The 24273-nt window shown below is 36.7% G+C and overlaps 2 protein-coding genes across 10 annotated transcripts in view; both read right to left on the bottom strand.

The window, feature by feature from the left end:
• katnip (katanin interacting protein) overlaps positions 1 to 24273 on the bottom strand; it is a 1410884-nt gene that overhangs the window by 445338 nt on the left and 941273 nt on the right. The window lies entirely within an intron of this gene.
• The window catches only part of kcnh2b (potassium voltage-gated channel, subfamily H (eag-related), member 2b), a 322770-nt gene that overhangs the window by 1574 nt on the left and 296923 nt on the right, over positions 1 to 24273 (bottom strand). For 5 of the 9 annotated variants that reach the window (XM_087310033.1, XM_087310035.1, XM_087310036.1 and 2 more), the window contains 9 exons: positions 23514 to 23948; positions 19102 to 19504; positions 10434 to 10633; positions 5936 to 6188; positions 4384 to 4577; positions 4196 to 4298; positions 2089 to 2334; positions 1388 to 1577; positions 129 to 309 (listed from right to left, as the gene is read on the bottom strand). In XM_087310033.1, the coding sequence (XP_087166159.1) occupies positions 129 to 309; positions 1388 to 1577; positions 2089 to 2334; positions 4196 to 4298; positions 4384 to 4577; positions 5936 to 6188; positions 10434 to 10633; positions 19102 to 19504; positions 23514 to 23948 (2205 nt within the window). The remainder of the gene's footprint in view (positions 1 to 128; positions 310 to 1387; positions 1578 to 2088; positions 2335 to 4195; positions 4299 to 4383; positions 4578 to 5935; positions 6189 to 10433; positions 10634 to 19101; positions 19505 to 23513; positions 23949 to 24273) is intronic. The other 4 variants (XM_087310034.1, XM_087310037.1, XM_087310041.1 and 1 more) reach the window with 1 other exon arrangement.

Raw genomic sequence — 24273 nt, 5'->3', positions numbered from 1 at the left:
ACACACACACATAGACGAGTCAGGGGAGAGTAATAGTGATGGACACACACACACACACACACATACACACACACGTAAAAGAGTCAGGGGAGAGCAATACAGCTGGATACACACACACACACACACACCTGTGAGAGCGAGGCAGGGGTCTGTGAGTCCAGCGGGGTGACGGGCTGCACGAGTCTCTCAGGGAACACAGAGACCTGCGGTGGGGAGGACACACTGCTGTACGCTGGAGGAAGCAGCATCATCTGCCTCTGCAGCAGCTGCATGATCGCTCCGATATCTGTGGACATGCGACTCTCCAGCCTGAACACACAAACACACACCCCTCATTAACTAACAATACATACAGTTAACCCAGACTCATTGTGGATATGTACACAGGTATACATTTCTGGGAACCCCGAAAAAGATACAGGGTTTCAGCAGGTTTCACCAAGTCAAATGTAAGACTTTTGAAGACCGTTTTAAGCAACCCAAGCTCATTCTGGAAACGTAGCCCTGCAGACGTTTCTGGAGACCGCGATTTACGTGGCCGGAGGTACGTAAGGCCGCGTTTAGTTTTCTTCGAGTGAACGCTGCGGGGCGGTGTGGCGCCGCTCCGCCCCTCCTCTTCGCGCTCGCCGGCCGACGGCTCGCCTCCGAGTGGAGGGCTTTCCTGATGCAATCAGTTTGTCCGCTTAGCTCACAGCGTTGCGTCGGCGGAGCGGAGGCCCCGGAGGAGGAGCCGGCTGCGGTGGACGACAACCGTGATCGAGTCCGGGGAACAGTGGTTCCAGAAATCAGGTAAGACGAAAAATGGAATCCGAAAAATAAGGGCGAGAACGCGGCGGGATCTAAAAACGCGGTCAAAATCGAAGACGAGGGCTTTTGCTTTTTTTTTTTTTTTTTACTGGACGGCTTTTGCGAACCGTCGCTTGGGTTTAGGGAAGGAGGAGGAAGAGGAGGGCGGCAAAGTCGGCGGCTTTTCGCGCGAGAACGGCGCGGGAGTGAACAGCGCACGCTCCCGAGAGGCGCCCGAGACGCGAAAAAGCGCGCACATCGGCCTCTCGCGGATCCGCGAAAACAAAAAACGCTCGAATACGTACCTCCCGGGACGTAAATCGCGGTCCGCAGAAACGTCCGCGGGGCTACGTTTCTACAATGAGCCCGGGCTGGTTTTAGGACTTTTTCATGAATGAAATTTCAGACTTATACAGGACTAAATGATAAGGATAGTTTCTAATGCCACTCGCCCCATTAAAGTTCAAACTTAGCTATTTATAAGCGACGTTTATAAGTAAATAATTTCTCAAACAAAACAAATAAGCAAACTCCAGTCACATGCATATACTTTTTTCAGCATATTGTTTGTTTAAAGGGCTCAGTGTTCAGCATGAGTGACCTGTTGAGCTGTTTCTGCAGCAGCTCCAGCCGGTTCTCCATCTGGCTGCGCTGCTGGCGGCTGATGCTGCGCAGGGGTGTGCTGGGGTGCGGTGGAGGAGACGGCAGGTTACAGCGCGGGAGCTCCTGATACTCCCTGCCTCGACTCTCACCCCAGAAACTGAAGATATTCGACACACCTGAGAAAGCACCTGAAACACACACACACAAGCACACGCACACGCACACACACACACACACACACACACACACACACACACACACACACACACACACACATTACTGTCACTACTGCCATAAAGTGTCATTCACAGCACTTATCTTTCTAAATAATCATTTGAATTAGTTTAATATTCACATTTCTTCTATTTGTATTCTAGGCTGGGTCAGTTGGCGTTTTTGTGTGGAGTTTGCATGTTCTCCTTGTGTTGGCGTAGGTTTCCTCCGGGTGCTCCCACAGTCCAAACACATGCGCTATAGGGGGATTGGGTTGGCTAAATTGTCCGTAGTGTATGAGTGTGTATTGGTGTTTCCCAGTGATGGGATGCAGCTGGGAGGGCATCCACTGTATAAAACATATGCTGGATAAGTTGGCAGTTCATTCCGCTGTGGCGACCCCGGATAATAAAGGGACTAAGCCGAAAAGAAAATGAATGAATGATTATTATTGTTGTCTAGAGTGTACTGCACCCATTCTGTCACCTGATAGGGCGTTGCATGTGTTTCCTGTCTTCGGATCCGCCTCTCCTTCGGCCGCATCTATCAGTGCAGCTGGAGGGGTGGGGCTTGTGTGTGCAGCCTCCTCCCCCTCGTCACTGGAGTGGGAGGAGACAGAGTTACGAGGCTCCTCCCACCCCGATCTGAGCTCGTTCCTGCTAGCGGCTGCTTGTTTTCTGCCTCTGCGAATGGGCTTCTGGTTCTTCTTGATCTCTCCAGCATCTGCATCATCTGGACACAAGAAAACAAATTATTATATAATAATAAATACATTATACAATATATCAGTATATTATTATATATAATACATTATTATATAGCACAATATATCATTTCAGTATTGATAACTAAATGTGTGTATCTGAGTATACACACTCACCGGCCACTATATTAGGTACACCTTAATAGTATCATGTTGGACCTTAGTTTTTCCTTCAGAACTGCCTTAATCCTTCATGGCAGAGATTCAACAAGATACTGGAAATATTCCTCAGAGATTTTGCTCCATATTGTCATGATAGCATCACACAGTTGCTGCAGATTTGTCGGCTGCACATCCATGATGCCAATCTCCCGTTCCACCACATCCCAAAGCTGCTCTATTGGATTGAGAACTGGTGACTGTGGAGGCCATTTGAGTACAGTGAACTCATCGTCATGTTCAAGAAACCTGAGATGATTGAGCTTTATGACATGCTGCGTTATCCTGCTGGAAGTAGCCATCAGAAGATGGAGACACTGTGCTCATAAAGGGATGGACATGGTCAGCAGCAATACTCAGGTAGGCTGTGGCGTTGATGCTCAATTGGTACTAATGGACCCAAAGAAAATCTCCCCCACACCATTACACCACCACCACCAGCCTGAACCGCTGATACAAGGCAGGATGATCCATGCTTTCATGTTGTTGAGGCCAAAATCTGACGCTACCATCCGAATCCGAGACTCATCAGAGCAGGCAACGTTTCTCCAATCTTCTATTGTCCAGTTTTGGTGAGTCTGTGTGAATTGTAGCCTCAGTTTTCTTAGCTGACAGGAGCGGCACCTGGTGTGCTCTTCTGCTGCTGTACCCCATCCGCCTCAAGGTTGGACGTGTTGTGTGTTCAGAGATGCTCTTCTGCAGAGCTCGGTTGTAACGAGTTCCTATTTGAGTTACTGTTGCCTTTCTATCAGCTGGAACCAGTCTGGCCATTCTCCTCTGACCTTTGGCATCAACAAGGCATTTGCGCCCACAGAACTGCCGCTCACTGGATATTTCCTCTTTTTGGGACCATTCTCTATAAACCCTAGAGATGGTTGTGCGTGAAAATCCCAGTAGATCAGCAGTTTCTGAAATACTCAGAGCAGCCCGTCTGGCATTAACAACCATGCCACGTTCAAAGTCACTTAAATCCCCTTTCTTCTCCATTTTGATGCTCACTTTGAACTGCAGCAGATCCTCTTGATCATGTCTAAATGTTTAAATGCATTGAGTTTCTGCCATGTGATTGGCTGATTAGAAATTTGCGTTAATGAGCAGTTAGACAGGTGTACCTAATAAAGTGGCCGGTGAGTGTAGTCATATGCATGATTTGTAGAGTCACTGCAAACTTTAACCATACATTTATTAATACACTTATCATTTGCAAGTGTTTTTTTAATAGCCTGTGATTGTGTAAAGAAACGTTTAAAGCATTCAGGCATTATAAATGATAATGTTTGTAACTTTAAATTGAATTAATGTCTATTTACAATAGACAATGCAGTGGTATTTTAATTTTGACTGTGCAATTTGTGCCTGAATAATGCTAGACCCACAGAAAACCATTACTAGAGTACTGTTTATTTCATTTGTATGTGCGTTCAACTGTATTTATCGATGCTTGTGTTTTGTTTATTATATTTTATCCAAATGAACTCCAATAAAAATCATCCCAGTCAATCCAAAATGATGAATGATTTCCAAATGGAGCTACTGAAGTCTGGGAAAGACATATTCAATATGTATCGCAGTAAATAAGATGTAGTAAGGTCAGTATGGGGCAGCCCTGATTCTAAATGCTGGACGCTGCAGTCATTAATGCTAAGTTAATTCAGATTTTTCAGACAATACCCTTTTCTGTTCGTCTCCTGAAGGAAAGTTTCCTCCTCCGCAGTTTGTTGAAGCCGGCGCAGTCTGAATCGTCACTGCTGGGAGATCCAGGAATCATGTTTGTCTGTAGAGGCACACATCCATCATACAGTATATTATTGTTTGAAAGACCCAGCTCACGGAATCATTATGCGTATCTGTTAACTCACGTCTCTGAGGTTGAAGGTGATCTCCAGGTTAGTCCAGAAGTGATCAGAGAACTCGGGGTACATGTCCAGCACCTCCAGCAGATCTTCCCTGTGGATCTTATGGAGGTCGCAGTAGGTCAGCGCGCGCACGTCTGCGTTAGATTTACCAGGTCGAGCATAGAGGTTAATGGGCTCTCCGAATATATCGTTCTTTCCTGAAATACACAAACAATCACAGTCACTATAACAGAAATAAAACAGTTTATTATGAAACATTAATACATACATTAATTTACATTTACACTGTCATTTAACAGACACTTGTGTCCAAAGCCACATTCAACTGAGGAGGAAATCAGCGACTCAACATTAATACAAATTATAAACATTTTATTATATCATTTTTTTCTATTGCTATATATATATATATATATATATATATATATATATATATATATATATATATATATATATATATATATATATATATATTTTTTTTTTTTTTAATCGCTTTTACCACTCTTTTGTACTATTTAAAAAATGTATTTATTATAATGTTTTAAATTGTATGTTTTCTTATCATGCACGTTCAATAAAGACATAAATATATAGCAACAAAATAAATAAATAAACAAAAATAAATGTAACATTTTCTTAATCATTTTGTACATTTTATTGTTTTGTTATTATTTATTAAATAATTAATTATATTTTAATTGGTAAAATTTTATTGGCAAATAAATTGCATTTCCATTTTTACTTTTGTGCCTGCTTTATATATATATATATATATATATATATATATATATATATATATATATATATATATATATTTTTTTTTTTTTTTTTTTAAATTTTTTTATTATTATTACTATTATTATTTTTATTTTTTTTACATATTTACTTGTCTATTTATCATTAGTATTGTCGTTTTACATACATCTGTCCATGGTATTTTATACTAAAACAAAGTGCATTAAAAGTAATTTTACAGAGGGTCTCCAGTAGGTGGCACTAGAGGATAAACACTGAATCTTTCGAACTGAACTTCAGCTGCAGACTGTTGCATTCAAACGTGATGCATCATCAATATATGAAAGATCCTGTATTTTTTAAATAAAACATCATCACCTTAAAACCTTAAAACCTGCAAAAAATATTTTCTTATTTAGAGTTTTTGTCTTGTTTCTAGTCCAAATATCTACAAATGCTTAAATCAAGAAGCTTTTTCTAGACAAGCAAAAAATATTGTCTTGTTTTTAGAAATAAAATGCCAAAATTAAGTGAGTTTTGCGATAAAACAAGCACAATAATCTGCCAATGGGGTGAGTGAAATAATCTAATTTTCGCTTTGAAATAATCTTATTTTTTTACCCCACTGGCAGATTATTGTGCTTGGTTTAAAGCAAAACTCACATAAATTTGACTCATTATTTCTGAAAACAAGACAATATTTAATTATTATTGAATTATTTTATTTGTTAATAGTCTATAAAATGCTTCTTGATTTAAGAGGACTAGAAACAAGACAAAAAGTCTAACAAAAGCAGTGTGTGAAATACGTTTATCCTACCCAATATGGCCACCACCACATCTCCACGTAAGATCTCGATGGATCCACGTGAGATGAAGTAGAGCGCTGTGAGGACGTCTCCGGCGTGCACCAGTGTGTCCCCAGGAGGAGCGTGAGTTGTCTTAAACTTCATGGCCAGAGCTCTCAGACAGCCTTTACTGGAGCCCTTGAAGGCTTTGCAGTTCTGCAGGAGCGTGCGGTTCAGATGGAGACAGATGTCAGCCTGGAGGCACTCAGGGAAGCCCTTCAGCACCTGATGGCACACAGGAAGAACTCTTTATTAATGGAGGAAAACCATGCATGTGTTTTTTACACCTCTCAAAAGGTTTTTACACTCACCGGCCACTTTATTAGGTACACCTGTCTAACTGCTCGTTAAGGCAAATTTCTATCAGCCAATCACACGGACGATCTACTGCAGTTCAAAGCGAGCATCAGAATGGGGAAGAAAGGGGTTGTTGGTGCCAGACGGGCTGAGTATTGTTGCTGACCATGTCCATCTCTTTATGAGCACAGTGTCTCCATCTTCTGATGGCTACTTCCAGCAGGATAACGCAGCATGTCATAAAGCCTGAATTATCTCAGGTTTCTTGAACATGACAATAGGTTCACTGTACTCAAATGGCCTCCACAGTCACCAGATTTTAATCCAATAGAGCAGCTTTGGGATGTGGTGGAACGGGAGATTGGCATCATGGATGTGCAGCCGACAAATCTGCAGCAACTGTGTGATGCTATCATGTCAATATGGAGCAAAATCTCTGAGGAATGTTTCCAGTATCTTGTTGAATCTCTGCCATGAAGGATTAAAGCAGTTCTGAAGGTAAAAGGGGGTCTAACCCGGTAAGGTGTACCTAATAAAGTGGCCGATGAGTGTAGTTTGGCATTCTTAAACTCTATTTTTGCATTCAAAGTTTGCTGCACGCTTCAGTTTAGTTTTAGTTGGTTCATTAATAGTTTTGTTAGTTTTAGTTTCGTTTTTCTTTCGTTTATGAGAGTGAACAGAACACATCCAGTTTTGACCAGAGATAAGTTTATGTAATGTAATGTAATGTAATTTAATGTAATGTATATTATTAATAATGTAATATAAATATATTGTTATATTTCTGAATATGATTGATGCTGAAAACTGCTTCATATTTTTGTAAAAAATAGTATATTGAAATAACAGGACCTTGACCATGAACTTTTGACATTTAAATGTTTGTAAAAGTGACATTTGTAATAGCTTTAAGTGATATATTGTTTGGGCTGGTGTTGTAAATGATGGTACAAAAATCTAGTTATAAACTTCCAGTACGTTTTCTATTATTTTAAAAATTTAGATCTATATTATTTGTTTTTTAATATATAGCTTCAAATTACTAAAATGTCAATAAATGCCATTTTGTTAAACTGTAGTTGAATTTTCCTCATCAAAACAAATTGTTAATCAGACATTTTCAACAGTGTACTTCATATAATTTTACAGATGGTCTCCTGTACGTGTCATTAGAGAACATGATTACATTATATTGATTTAATGATTAAGAAACATTTCTGATTAAAGCTGAGAACACTTGTGTCATACTGCTTGTGTCATACATTTTACTGTCCTTTAATTAAAGTTCAATAGAGGACGTTCTGATGACTTGTAAATGCTTACGAAGTTGTATTAATTATCGCTATTTTATTGTTGTGACATGTTTCTGTTTCTAAAATGTTTCAGCAACAGAATAATATATTCATAAACATTTTTCAATCAATGGTTTTATTGTGTACACTCATGTTGGGATTTAATGAAGTCATAATCAAAGCTACATGGCATCTGGAGCCATCTATTTATTTGTTCATATTTGAATGTTATATGGCTGGAAATGTTTCCAGTGCTGTGATGCATGCCAATGGTTCAGTTTTAGTATCTATTGGTATTCCTCTATGGAGGAAATGAGTTTGCAGTGCAGTATTCATAACTCCTCGGACTGTCCAATCAGAACGCTCCGCTGCTCTTTAATGAGAGCTGATCTAGAGCATCATCAGTTTTCTTTAGCTGGATGCAGAATCTCATTAAACTCTGCATTTGGGCCTTCACTAACACTGAATGATGTGCTGCTAAGAACACATGCTGAATTAACCATCAACAAAAAGTGTACAGTCATTACAGATTTTATCACTTCAGATTTTTGGGCAAACTTGTGCGTTCAGTGCTGAAGACAAAGTTCAAGAGCACAATGTTTTTTAAACATTATATATTATACATAATCTTAAATATAATAAAATATATATAATTAATTTAAAGAGACAATACAACAATTTGAAAAGCTCATTAATGTGTTTGTTGGATGTAATGTATACAGCAAAGCTGAAAACCTGTAACCATTTACATCCATAGTAGGACAAAACTAATTCTATAGAAGTCAATGGTTACAGGTTTCCAACATTCTTCAAGATATATATTGTCACACTCTACACATTTCACACTCTCATATTTTGTCAATTATTTTCTGAAGTGTGCAATCCACAAATTTGGGAAGAGGAAAAATACCGAAACATTTTTTATTACTTTTTTGGCTGATCCCAATTTTAACAAAAACTTTCAGCCGAATCCGATATTGGTCAATTGCAATCAGCTACATTTACATGCATAGCTATATCTTTCTCTGTTAAATTACTTTTGCTGCACATGGATTGGATCCATTTAACAATCGACTGACCAAAATCTTAAGAGAGGCACATGTTAAGATAAAAAAATATTACAATATTATAATAATACATTTTATTTAAAGGCGCCTTTCTGGCAACTCGAGGACACCGTACAGTAAACAAGAGCAATAAAACAACAAGAGAAATAATAAAATATACACAGCGATAGTGCAGATAAAATTAATTTAGTATTAAAAGCCATCTTAAATAAGTATATTGGTGTATATTAATATACATTTTATTCATGTAATCTGTTAAAAACTAAGAAATATGTAATCTATAAGCCAATAGCTTTGAATGAATACAATATCGGCCGATAAATATCAGTAGCCGATATATTGATGTATATTAATATACATTTAATCATGTAATCTGTTAAAAATGTGGAAATAGGTAATCTATAAGCCAATAGTTTTGAATGAATCCAATACCGGCTGATAAAAATCAGTAGCCGATATATCGGTGTATATTAATATACATTGTATTCAAGTAATCTATTAAAAACTAAGAAAAAGGTAATCTATAAGCCAATAGCTTTAAATGAATCCAATATCGGTCGATAATTATCAGTAGCTGATATATCGGTGTAAATTAATATACATTTTATTCATGTAATCTGTTAAAAACTAAGAAAAAGGTCATCTATAAGCCAATAGCTTTAAATGAATCCAATACCGGACGATAAATATCAGTAGCCGATATATTGATGTATATTAATATACATTTTAATCAAGTAATCTGTTAAAAATGTGGAAATAGGTAATCTATATGCCAATAGCTTTAAATGAATCCAATACCGGACAATAAATATCAGTAGCCGATATATCGGTGTATATTAATATACATTTTATTCATGTAATCTGTTCAAAACGAAGAAATAGGTAATCTATAAGCCAATAGCTTTAAATGAATCCAATATCGGTCAATAAATATCAGTAGCTGATATATCGGTGTATATTAATATACATTTTATACATGTAATCTGTTAAAAACTAAGAAATGTGTAATCTATAAGCCAATAGCATTAATTAAATCCAGTATCGGCCGATAACTTTCAGTAGCCAATATATATCGGTGTATATTAATATACATTTTATTCATGCAATCTGTTAAAAACTAAGAAATATGTAATCTATAAGCCAATATCTTTAAATGAATCCAATATCGGCCGATAAATATCAGCAGCCGATATATATCAGTGTATATTAATATACATTTTATTAATGTAATGTGCTAAACTAAGAAATATGTAATCTATGAGCCAATAGCTTTGAATGAATCCAATATCGGCCGATAAATATCAGCAGCCGATATATCGGTGTATATTAATATACATTTTATTCATGTAATGTGTTAAAAACTAAGAAATATGTAATCTATAAGCCAATAGCTTTAAATAAATCCAATATCGGTCAATAAATATCAGTAGCCGATATATATCAGTGTATTTTAGTATACATTTTATTCATGTAATCTGTTAAAACTAAGAAATATGTAATCTATAAGCCAATAGCTTTGAATGAATCCAATATCGGTCGATAAATATCAGTAGCTGATATATCGGTGTATATTAATATACATTTTATACATGTAATCTGCGGCAGAAAAGGACTTAAAAACACATTTAGATATTTTGTTTGGTGTTGCCAGAGTAACTGAAGCACATGCTGTAAAGACTTCGGCCTCTTCTGGAAAAGGGGCGGGGTGTAACAGCTTTGTGTGTTTTTGCATGCATAATAAACAAGATGTCGGTATTTGGAAAATTATATTATGACTCAAATCTAATTGCAGTTTAATTGTGACGTGGACTCACAGCATTCATGTCGATGCCATTGGTGTAAGACCAGGCGTGCTGGAAATACTCCTCTAGCCTTTGCCGCAGCGGGTTGGGGATCTGGTGGAAGCGGATGAACTCTCGAACCCGCAGCATCTGAGTGTGATATCGAGCCGTTCCCGAGTACAGCCGCTGGATGATGGCAGACACGTTCCCGAAGATACTGGCGTACATGAGGGCTGAACGAGAACAGAAGACCAGGGTTAAACTACAGGCATGATGAAGACACACACATACAAGGGCTGCATGATATAGGAAAAATCTGAATTTTGTATTCCCGTACATTGGAATATATATACAATTTTACACGATGACATGGTGACTTAAATAACTTTATTTGGAAATAATAAATAATTACTCTTAAATATATGTATAAAAGTGATTGCAAATATAAAAGTGAAATAAACAGTGCTTTATTGTTTTCAGAGTATTCAAATCATATTCGGGTACAGAAATTAAAAAAACCTTACATAACATAACACTGCAAGAAATATATATATATATATATATATATATATATATATATATATATATATATATATATATATATGTATATATACATATATAAAAATATATAAATAAATAAATAAATATATATGAATATATATATATATATACTGAAGTCAGAATAATTAGCCCTCTTTGAATAGTTTTTTCTTTTTTAAATATTTCCCAGATGATGTTTAACAGAGCAAGGAAATTTTCACAGTATATCTGATAATATTTTTTCTTCTGGAGAAAGTCTTATTTGTTTTATTTCAGCTAGAATAAAAGCAGTTTACATTTTTTTTACAGCCATTTTAAGGTCAAAATTATTAGCCCCTTTAAGCTATTTATTTTGCCGATAATCTATAGTAGTGGTTCTCAAAGTGGGAATCGGGACCCGCCGGGGGGTCGCGGGACAATAAAGGGGGGTCGCCTGGTGATTTCCAAAAATCTATTTATAAAAAAAAAAACATTAGAATTACCATATTTTATCCATAACCAACTGAAGAGAAAAAGTAGCCATTTATAGTTACTATATAGTTACTATAGTAGCTTATAGTTACTAGTTCTATTGTTTTGCGACCCCTGGGGTAATTACATAATATTAATATTAAAGACACAGCAATAGCAGCAGATGCAGCAGATAGATTTTATGGCAACAGGTTAAACTTTCTGGCCCATTTACAGCACTGACATACATTAAAAAATTGAACTCTGGTTGGTTTCTGTATTTAAAACCACCTCAGAGGATATTGGGGGTCGGGAGTCACTGGCATTGTCATTTTGGGGGTCGCGGACTGAAAAGTTTGGGAACCTCTGATCTACAGAACAAACCATCATTATACACTAACTTGCCTAATTACCCTAACCTGCCTAGTTAACGTAATTAACCTAGTTAAGCCTTTAAATGTCACTTTAAGCTGTATAGAAGTGTCTTAAAAACTGTCATCATGACAAAGATAAAATAAATCTGTTATTAGAAATGAGTTATTAAAACTATTATGATTAGAAATGTGTTGAAGAAATCTGCTGTGTCTGTTCTCTCTCTCTCTCTCTCTCTCTCTCTCTCTCTCTCTCTCTCTCTCTCTCTCTCTATATATATATATATATATATATATATATATATATATATATATATATATATATATATATATATATATGTGTGTGTGTGATTGTGTTTTTTAAAGTTACAAAATCTCTTCAACCTTAAAAATGTGCAAATGATAAACTTTTACTCCATTATAGCTAATATTGGCAGGAAATCAGGAAATGTATTATCAATAATAATGTATATAAAAATATTATAAAATATAAATATAATTAGCGCTTTACATTAACATCCGCCAACCCGCCAAATGCGGGTAGATTTCAGCTCTGGCGGGTTAGACAGACACCTCCACTAGCCACTTTGGCTGGTTGGAAATCATTTTTTTTAAGTTGTAGTTTTATTAAAAGCAGGGTTCGACAATAAGCATGGCCCAATATTTGTGCAAATGTGATATTAGAATCGAGAACAGTGACTCCAGCCACCCAAGCCATAGACTTTTCTCTCTGCTACCCTCAGGCAGACGGTTCCGCAGCATTCGGTCACGCACCAGTCGACTGAAGGAAAGCTTCTTCCCTCAGACAATCAGGCTGATGAACACTTAATATACCACACACAGACTCTTCCATACCCCTCACTGCACACCATCAATATGTAGCATGCACTGCACTTTAACCAATCCATACTTGAAACAATACTGCCAACAACTACGTGGGCACCTATTTAGTGTACATAACGCTGTCAATTTCACATTCGTTGCATTTTGCACTGTCTGTATTTTGCACTGTCGTTGTATCTGCACTGTCATTTTATTTGCACTGTCTGTATTTTGTTGTATTTGCACTTGTATTTTGTACTGTCTGGAGCCAGCACCTAAGCTTTCCACTCATCATAGCACACGTCCTGCTGTTGGTGTGACAATAAAAGTGATTTGATTTTGGATTTGAGAAGCAGCACGACTGACAAAAATAACTGTTCGCGCGAGCAAAAGCAGGTGAATACAGAATGAGAGCATGAGCACTCGCGCTAACAGCTGATGTGATGCGCGCGACTGTTAAAAAGAGTGTGCGCGCTCCTGTTTACATGCGCAAAGCAACTATGCTTTAAATGTAGTGCAATCGGTGCGAATGGTTCCCTTTAAATAGACTGGACAAAGAGCCATGATCGTGCACCCACAGTCCTGCGGCTTTCAAGAGGTCAAGATAAAAAAAAATACACATATTCTTTTGTAAGCAGCAGCAGTCACTGCTTTCATTTGAATTATTCTTAGAAGAGATTTTTAACAGGCCTAACATTAAATATGTGCACGGTGTGTTTCACCTGCTTTCTTTTGCTGACAGTTATTTTTGTTAATATGGTTTAATTATCATTTTTAACAATAACATTGCTTTAATGGGAGATTACTCCTCGTTTCTGTTTAGTTAACTGCTGGTCTGGGACTTTTAGCCAGGACAGATTACTGCATAGCAAAATTTCTCTGGCCCAGCTCTGGCCCACACAATCAGGTTTTGCTTGGCCCACATGCCGCAGTGAATTACGGTACATGACTGGACCAAATCTGGCTTCCAGACAAGGGCCAAACACAGACCATATCTGGGCCAAGTCTCAGCCAAGTTAATAACTCATAACTGGGCCTGAACTGGGCCAGATGGGTTGGTGTGTCACGATTGCAATGAAATTGATAAACCCATGGAGTGATGCGCTTTAGGCACACTATGGGCACGCTTTTTCTCAAAGTGACCTGATTGGTAGAATTTTTTTTCTTTACTCAAAAATGATTTTAGTGTATTTTAAATGTGGGTCAAGACTGGCCAAACTCACATGGCCCACTTATCAAATTTTTAAATCTGGGCCAAATACTACGTTTTTCATCTGGCCCAAATCTTGTGTGCCGCCTTAAAAACGGTGCCTCTGCCAAACCCGGGCCATGTTTGGCCCACATGCTGTATGCCAGTGCCGGATGAATGCCTGCTGTGCCAGCTTTATGCCAAATCTGGGCCAGAATTCTTTGCTACTAGGGTTACTGCATATTTTAAATTTATGACATTAATTATTTATTAAATGTAAAGTTTTTTTAAAGAAAAGTTTTGTTGAATTAAAAAGTGCACCCATAAAGCTGTATTTTCCTTGATTTGACACATTAAAAATTTGTGGCTAAGAAATACTTAAAGCTGATTGCATTGTGACAGTCTATTTGCTCATGCACACTGAGCGAGCTAATACACAACACACACAAGAAGTTAAATAAATGAGGAGGCATGTGGACATAACACAACATCTAAATCAAGTCATTTAGCATGCCAAAGTCAAATTTAAGCAAAATATATTTTCCCAACAAGAAAAGTGTGGCTAGTGAAAATGGCAAGTGGCTAGTAATGCTGGAAATCTACTAGCCACAGTGCCTGGTGATCTAAAAAGTTAATGTCAAGCCCTGAATATAATGTATATACATTTAATGCCCATTTAATAGTCATTTATTCATTCATCCCTTGCTCTTTCTATGAAATAATTTCTGAGTAAAATAGTTTCTACACGATTTATTGTTGTTCAGTTGCTCAAATATCAAGTGTTTTCCAGTGAGTGTTCAGGATTTCTCTCATTAGCCAACCTCTGTGAAAGCGTGTGGATTGAAAGCCATCTGTTCTGTGGTTTTACTCAGTTTTACCGCGGTGTACACTGACTGAACCCAGTGCAGGTGGGCAGAACTATGAATCACGCTACAAACAGAGCAGAAATAGCAACAAAGAAGAAGCTCCAACTGCAGGAACAGCGATTTTACTCTAAATCACTGTAGAGGAAGCATCTGACACATGCATCAATGCAAATGCAGGAAAACACTAAACTCATTCTTTGTTCTAGCAGGAAATGTATATTATAATATCACAAAAAACCCCTGCCAGGAGCACATCTGAATCCTTTTACACCACAACCTCAGAGCCAAAAAATAAGAATATATATTTAGCATAATGCTTTATTTTACTATGGCCATTTAAATGATGGTGTTTCAGCTCACTTCCACAGCCGGTTCTTCATTCTCCAGAGATAAAGTGGCATGATATTTGTGATTGATTATACATTTGTAGCCACGTTTTGATTTATTACACAACTTATTTGAAGTTATCTCTAAAAAGTATGTTTGTATGTGTATTTAGAAACATTTTGTCTTGAAAATACCAACTTAAAGACTTTTTAAAATATTTATTCATGATATTTGTGACTGATTCTAAATTTGAGGGTTGATTTTGCATCTCCAAGATGAATCATTAATTATTTTTTCAAAATCAAAACACTTTAATAAAGGAGTTTTGATTATAAACACTAATTATATTAGGTTATCTCTAAAAAATGTGTTTGTATGTGTATTTAAGTTCATTTTGTCTTGATAATATCAGCTTGGAGACTCCCACTATAGCTATTTTTTGTCTGTGCTTGTCTCCAGCATCATACATTCTGCTTTATTATCAATAAATAAAGTCTATTTATTCATTCACTCATTCATTCATTTTCCTTCAGCTTAGTCCCTTATTTATCAGGAGTTGCCACAGCGGAATGAACCGCTAACTAATCCAGCGTATGTTTTACGCAGCAGATGCCCCTCCAGCTGCAACTCGGTACTAAGAAACACCCATACACAGTCAAACACACACTCATACACTACGGCCAATTTAGTTCATCAATTTCCCTATAGCGCATGTGTTTGGACTGTGGAGAAAACCGGAGCACCCGGAGAAAACCCACGCCTACAAGGGGAGAACATGCAAACTCCACACAGAAATTCCAACTGGCCCAGCCGGGACTTGAACCAGCAACCTTCTTGCTGTGAGGCCACAGTGCTGAACACTGAGCCCTCGTGCCACCCTAAATAAAGTCTAAATTAAACTATCATTCAATTAAAGTCTAATTTTTTGTGTTTACGCAACTAAAAATACTACTAAATTAATATTTGCATGAAACATCTACCGCCTGTATTATTAGTAACATCAGTAATAAAAACTAAATTATTTTGTGCCTGTTGCTACAAATTGTAACAGTATAGTTTGCTGTATTCTATTAATAAATAATTAATGATTATTAAATTTATGAATAATTACAAAACATGCTTAATATAAAAACAATAAAAAACATAATTACAATTAAAAAAGTTAAATAAAAAGTTAAATAAAATAAAGTAAAATAAATTAATAAAATAAAATTTAATTAAATTAGATAAAATAAAGTAAAATAAAAATAAATAAAAAAAAGGAAACAAAAACAAACAAAATAAAAAATAAAATACAATAAAATAAAAAATAAAACAAGACAAAACAAAACAAAACAAAAACAAACAAAACTAAATAAAATAAAGTAAAATAAAGTAAAATAAAAAAATTAAATAAAACAAAAACAAACAAACAAAAAAATAAATAAAATAAAACAATAACAAACAAAAAAATAAATAAAGTAAAATAAAGTAAAATAAAATAAAATAAAATAAAACAAAAATAAACAAAACTAAACTAAACAAAATAAAGTAAAATAAAAAAAAATTAAATAAAAGGAAACAAAAACAAACAAAATAAAAAAATTAAATACAATAAAATAAAAAACAAAACAAAACAAAACAAAACAAAATAAAGTAAAATAAAAAAATTTCATAAAACAAAAACAAACAAAATAAAATAAATTAAATAAAACAAAACAAAATGAAATAAAGGAAAAAAAGGGAAAAAAATAAAAAAAAATAAACCCAAAACAAATAAAACAAAATAAAAAATAAAATAAAACAAAATATAATTTTGGAGTAAAATATCAGAGGTTGAATTTCTTTCTAACACATTTAAAATTAAACAAATTAACTAGATCAGATGAAAATGTGCTTGATCAATGCCATTGGGCTGTTAAAAGTTGGATGAGCTGTTTAATAAAGTGAATTATCACCGTCTATCAGTTGGAAGAGGTCATGTTCATTTTGTCCTGTTGAACTTTTCCCTTCTGGCATGTAATTGTGCAGCGCTGATGATAAATGCATCAAGCGGCCATAAAAACGGAAATTATTTCACACTTACTGAACACTGATATATGTGTGTGTGGCAGCGATATTAAATTGTCAATTTATCATTAATTGCCACGATCAAGACCTACAAAAAGAGCAATCATGTTAATCTGTAGAGCAAATATTACAATCCCAGGACAATTTCATCAGCATGTGATGAGCTCTGATCAGATAAACATAATAAAAGGAGCTCAGTAAAATAAGAAGCAAACAAACTAAAGCATCTCTGATGAAGGTTTAATCTACAACAACATTTAGAAGGAAGGTCAAACTCAAAGAACAGCTTTAATGGTCAATTATGCCTGATTGCTTTCCTTCAAGATCTATTAAGTTAATCAAAATAAATGCACTTTATGTACACAATGACTTTTATGAGGAACGTTTACAATTTCTGGACTGAATGTCACTGTCATTGACCTTAAATCATAACAGAAAAAGGTCTTCTTGAAATGCTAAAACTAAATAAATAAATAAATAAAATAGGGCAGCATAGAGGGTGGCACGATCACCTCACAGCAAGAAGGTCACTGGTTCGAGCCCCGGTTAGGCCAGTTGGTGTTTCTGTGTGGAGTTTGCATGTTATCCCCGTGTTGGCGTGGGTTTCCTGCAGGTGCTCTGGTTTCCCCCTCAGTCCAAACACATGCGCTATAGGGGAATTAATCAACTAAATTGGCCGTAGTGTATGAGTGTGAATGCAAAAGTGTATGGTTGTTTCCTGGTGTTGGGTTGCAGCTGGAAGGGCATCCACTGCGTAAAACATACTGGATAGGCTGATGGTTTATTCCATTATGGCGACCCCTTATTAATAAAGGGACTAAGTCGAGAAAAAAAAAGAATAAAAAAATACAATAAATTGAATAAATAAATAAATGCATAAATAAAAAGAAAATGCATAAATAAATAAATAAATAAATAAATAAATAAATAAATGCACAAATGCATAAATAAATAAAAAAAGTAAATAAATAAATAAATAATACAACAAAACAGCAAGTTATATATCTGCAACAAAAAATTGCATCACTGAAAAGATGTAACTGACTGCATGTCAATAACTTCAAATATTATCAGTTAAATTGGTTCAGGTTCACCTCATAATTGTGACAAAAAATGCTTGGTAATTAAAAAAAGATTATGATGTTATTTAATTATCATAAATTAGTGTAAATGTGCAAAATATTATACCTAAAATGTTATATCATATACACAAAAATGAAATTTAAAATATAGCTGAAGATAAAATTTTGTTGTAAAATTATAAATTTAAAATGATTATAAAGATATTTAAAGGCGGAATGAAAATATATTTAATTTATATTTAAAATGATGATAAAGATGTGTATTTTTAAATAACAACATGATAGAAAACGACTGCTGCAAAGGGATTTCAAATACACTGTTAAAACATTAGGTAGTAAACTGTATTTTAGTCCATATTCTGTCATTCAAAACTATGTTATGCTTATTTATGGCTATGAATTGCATTATGAGACCTTGATCTCTGCTCTGTTGACATTTGATGTTGAAAACTCAACTCGGCAGATTAATATACATTTAGAAATAAGACCATAAAAAGTAAAAAAAATAATCACTGTTTTTGTACCTACATTTTTAATTAACCTTAAACATAGTTAAAACTAACATGTTTAAAATGTGTATGAAGAAATCTTCTCTCCTTTAAGCAAAACTTGGGGAATATTTTAAAACAATTAGAAAATTAATATTATTCGCCCCCTTAAGCAATATAAGTTTTAGACTGTCTCCAGAATAAACCACATACAATGACTTGCCTAATTACCCTAACTTTACCCTAATTATCCTAGTTAAGCCTTTAAATGTCAGTTTAAGCTGTATAGAAGTGTCTTGAAGAATATCTAGTTTAATATTATTTACTGTCATCATGACAAAGAGAAAATAAATCAGTTATTAGAGATGAGTTATTAAACTATTATGATTAGAAATGTGTCGAAACAATCAGCTCTCTGCTTTAAGCAACACTTGGGAAGTGTTTTCAAGAATGTAAATGGTGCATAATTTTAACTTTGACAGATATATTATAGTGTAGACTAATAAGAGACACTCACATCCGATGAGCATGACGCAGATGGAGAAGATCTTCTCGGAGTTGGTGTTGGGAGACACGTTCCCGAAGCCCACGCTGGTCAGGCTGCTGAAGGTGAAGTACAGCGCGGTCACGTATTTGTCCTTGATGCTGGGCCCGGAGCTGCGCGGGCTGCTGATGTTGTACTCTTTGCCCAGATGAACCCCGAGCGCGTGCAGCCAGCCGATGGAGCGGTTCTGCTCCACATTCCCAATGGCGTACCAGATGCAGGCCAGCCAGTGGGCGATCAGAGCGAACGTGCACATCAGCAGGAAGAGCACCGCCGCGCCGTACTCCGAGTAGCGGTCCAGCTTACGGGCCACGCGCACCAGACGCAGCAGACGAGCCGTTTTCAGCAGCCCGATGAGGGTGGTCTGCTGAGTGGGCTGCAGGAAAAACACTGTTCATTTAGCATGAGCTTTAAAAGGGCATCTCTTGCATAACAAATCACTTTTATAGAGAGTTTAAAGAGCATCGAAAACGAAAATAAAAAAGAAAGTAGAGATTTCCAAAGTTGTTTTGACTTTATTTCATTGCAGACAATATGAACACTAAATATTTCAATAGTATCTGGATGCAGCCTTTATGATGCAAGCTGAGACTGCATCACTCAGCGATGCAATGTCAGACACAATGCACTCAATGGAGCTAGTGACGTCACAGTGACGGGTAGGGTTAGGGGTAGCAGTGTAACGATACACTCAGCTCACGATACAATGTGTATCACGATATAATGTTCACGATTCGATATTTATCACGATATTTGGAATAAAAATTAAACTGAAATGCAAATTTTATTATTTTTTTTATTTAATTGCCAAGTAAACAATTTTTTATGTATTTCTTTTGTTTCAACTTGTTAAACTGAACCTTCTTTAAGAAAATAAATTAAACAGCACTGTCTCTGGAAAATAAAACAATTTAAAAGCTTCTTATAAAATATTATTGAAATGATTAAATTCAATTGGATTTAACAGTAAGAGCTTAAGGCTTTGCTTGGTCACTTGCGTTTTTTGTGTGTGCAATCTACATTTCCAGGTAATCAGCAGTTCTATGAAATAATCCTGAACTTATGTGTGTCTGTGTGAGAGGTTTTTATGGATGGCTGTCTTCATGATGAGTGACAGGGTGGCCGTCTTTTCATTACACAGGACAGTCGTGACTCTATTCAGCAGTTTAGGCAGGTTTACTATTTCTTCGGCGTCGCTGATGTCGGCGCTATCAAGTGTATCATGTTGACGTGCATTTTTATGTACCTCTGTACTCAAAAGAGTTCATGCTCGTCGTAATCATAACTCTAAAATGCGATATGATTATTTAAATAGTGCACGCTTTCGGTTTCATTTCCACTGCTGTTCATTATTCCCACGCGGCTCCTGAACGATCACTCTGTTCCACAAACTGAATGTTGTTTACTACTTTATTACCTGTTAGTCACAACCTGCAGGTTTTGTTCACTGAAGCAGACGCGCACGCGTCTATCATAGTCCGCCCTCTGTAGAAACAGCTCACGGTCAGCTCACGTCATGTGTGATTTTGCGAACGCGAACACATCATTATATGAAGACAGAATGATATTTTAGGGTGAATTGTACCTTATAAATACAGTGTGTGACTCTTTCAACACCATTAGGAGGTATCCATGTCGCTGTGCAAAGTATGTAAATCACTGTGAAGACTTTAAAACTATGTTTGACCCAGTATGCGTGTCAAAAAGCGGACGAGTCTAAAGCAATGACTGTACAAGCAAAATGTTGCCAGACGTCTGATTTTGAGAGGATGGGCCATCCTCTATTTCAGCTCCACTCATCTTGGTCTGCTAACATTACTGCTGCTGCAATCTGAACTCACGTGCGACAGCAGGTGGAACGTAGCTAACGTGCAAACAGCTCAACTAATAAGAGAAAACGGACGTCATATCGTAATCAAATCGTCATAACGCCACGATGCATATTGTGACATTTTTGCATCGCAATAAATCGTACAACGATAAATCGTTACACCCCTAGTTAGGGGTGGGGTTAGGTGAGCCCATTAAAAAGCATCGGATGCAGCTCAGATTGCACTGCACCAGGTCTGCATCCATACCCCTCTCAAATATTTCATGCTTTGTCTGGTCAACTTCATTTCATTTGTAAATATACATCATTCAGACCTGCAATAAGTTGTGACAGGAGCAGTTCAGGGCTGGTAATCAGGTAAACTGGTGAAATAATGAGGTGATGTGAAGCAGGTGATGTCAACAGGTGATTGTGATTATGATTTGGTACAAAAGCAGCATCCAAGAAAGGTCTAGTCCTTTAGGAGCAAAGATGGGCTGAGGATCACCAGTTTGACAACAAATACAAGTGGAAATGGTTGAAATGTTTAAAACAATGTTCCTCAAAGAGAGGAAGACATTTGGATATTTCACCTTTAACAGTGCTGAACATCAATAAAAGATTCAAGGAATCTGGAGGAATTTCAGTGCACAGTGCAAGCCTAAGCCAAATAACCGTGATCTCTGATCCCTCAGGCGGCGCTGCATCATCATTCATCTATAAGCCGCTTCACCATATGGGCTCAGGAGTACTTTAGCAAACCTTTGTCAACATAACATCCATAAATGCTAATTAAAACTGCACTGTGCCAAAAGGAAGCCCTATGTTAACAGTGTCCAGAAGTGTTGTCAACTTCTCTGGGCTTGAAGGCACCTGGGATGGACCACCACACAGTGGAAACGTACTGTGCTCAGATGATTCAGTATTTCAGGTGTTTGTTTGAGCGAAATGCATGCTGTATGCTCCGGACCAAAGAAGAAAAGGCTCATCCAGACTGTTACCAGCAACAAGTCCAAAAGCCTGGGTCAGGGTATAGTATGGGGTTGTGTCAGTGCCCTTTGCAAAGGTAAGTTTAAGTTTAAACTTTATTGTCCGTTCTGCTTGACACAGAAAGGAAATTTTTCTTCAGCACTGGATTTATGACAACAATTACAAACATACAACAACGACACAATAACACTTATCAACACAACAACATAAGTTAAAAGTTTAAAAACCAAATTAGCCCCATACGCAATACTGCAAATCATTCTTGGTAACCACCTCATTCCCTACAAACATTGATCCGGTTTAGAACAACAACTGCCATTGGGATAAATGACTATTTATAGGCATTTCTTCGTGCTTTAGGAATTCTAAACCTGCGTCCTGATGGTAGCAGTTCAAATGCTGAGTGAAGGGGATGTGTATTCTCTTTAAAAATCACAACTGCTCTTTTTTCCATAAAAGAGTCAAATAAAATCTGCAATGAATGCTGTTTGTGACCAGTTATCTTATTTGCCTGATTGATAATTTGCGCTAATTTCTTTTTCTGTTTAAGTGTTGTGTTACCAAACCATGAAACAATATTATATGTGAGAACACTCTCTATAAGTGATCTATATGCCAAGTTAAAAGTCTGTGTACTAACATTAAAACTTCTCAATTTGCGGAGGAGATAGAGGCGCTGACTTGCTTTCTTATAAACCGCCTCTACATTACTATTAAAATTCAATTTATTGTCAATAATTGTGCCTAAATACTTGAAATTTGAAACCTGCTCTACTATTTGTCCGTTTATGGTGACTGGTTTAAAGAGTCCAGTATCTACTCTTCTTGTTTGACTCCCCAGACATAACTCTTTTAGACGTAACAGACGTAAGCGTGAATGGACGAAAAACATTTAAGGACTTTACATTTTTACATTTAGGTAACTTGCACTTCTGTGATGCACTATTAATACTGCAAAGTACATAGAAACTTTGGAGCACAATACCCTGCTTCCCTTTGGTAGAAGATTTAGAGTCCCACAGTGTAGGCTACAAGAAATCCTTTGTACCTGTTTCAGCGGGTTTATTTAATAAGAGTCTATCTTAATTAGCATTTATAAATGTTGTAATTGTTGTATTTTGTATTGTTTTTTTATTGCTTGTTTTAGTGAATGTCTGCAGCAATATGGCGATGCCCATAACAAATCTCCTGTCAAGAACAATAGTTTTTTACTACTACTATTACTACTTTACTACTTCCAACACAAATATGAAGAGTTTAGATGCAAAAAATCTCTATATGCCGTCTGAAATTTTCCTCTAAAATGAGCATTTTTATCAGGCTCCTGTGTGGATGTTCAGTAATATCACTTTTATGGCATAGAATATGTCCCTTTCCAGGTCTTTAAAGTGAAATATCTAAATACAAACAAAGGAGGCTGAGAAAAATGTTCACTTTCAATGGAAATTTCAGACGGCACTTGCTTCCTTCTAACATTTTTATTTATTAAAATTACAAACACAGAAGAGTTATGATAAAACATGCAATGACTCATGCAATAAATCAGCAAGAGAAATAAAAGAGAAAAGCCCTAATTCCTCCTCACCTCAGCACTCACCTCCTCCCCGCTTCTGTAAATGAGCAGGTCGAAGGGAATGGCGGCCACCATGTCGATCAGGAACCAGCCTTTAAAGTAATGCACGGCGATGCGCAGCGGGTGACTGACCACCTCGTCGTTAGCGTTGACGTATGTGGTGCGGAAGTTGATGACGATGTCGATGATGAACATGATGTCCACGATCAGATCCACCACGTTGAGCGGGCTGCAGGAGTATCCGCAGTTCTGCATGGAGCCGTCTTCAGCGTTATCCAGCAGGAACGCAGCGGAGTACGGCGTCAGGATGGCCGTGTAGATGACCAGCAGCAGGATCAACCAGTCCCACACCGCTTTAAACGGGCTGTAGTGTAGAACCGTCCACTTATGGATCCGCGGAGCCTGCAGCTTATACTCCGGCAGAACGTCAGCGCCCAGAGACAGAACCTGCAGGAGGACACAGGGCACACTCAGTACTACATTTAGTCATTTCGCAGACGCATTTGTCCACAGAGACTCACAGCTGAGGAGGCATTCAGTGATTCATCAAGAAGAGGCAATACACACTAGTGTTGTCATGATACTGCAATATTGGTACCAGTTGGTAGACCCACACAGAATCTGCACATGCAGAAATCTGCAGATAAATCTGTTTATTTACTTGTGTAAATGTGTATTTATTCAGTTTTAAATCTATTTCAGTAATCAGTCCCTCCAGGATTTTGCAATTTTGCGATCGCTGAATTTATTACAAAATCAACTAACTCCACAA

This window comes from Danio rerio, chromosome 24, assembly GCF_052040795.2.
Source record: "Danio rerio strain M-AB ecotype USA chromosome 24, GRCz13ab, whole genome shotgun sequence".
NCBI classification, from domain to species: Eukaryota; Metazoa; Chordata; class Actinopteri; order Cypriniformes; family Danionidae; genus Danio; species Danio rerio.
This window is presented reverse-complemented; position numbering and strand designations above follow the sequence as displayed.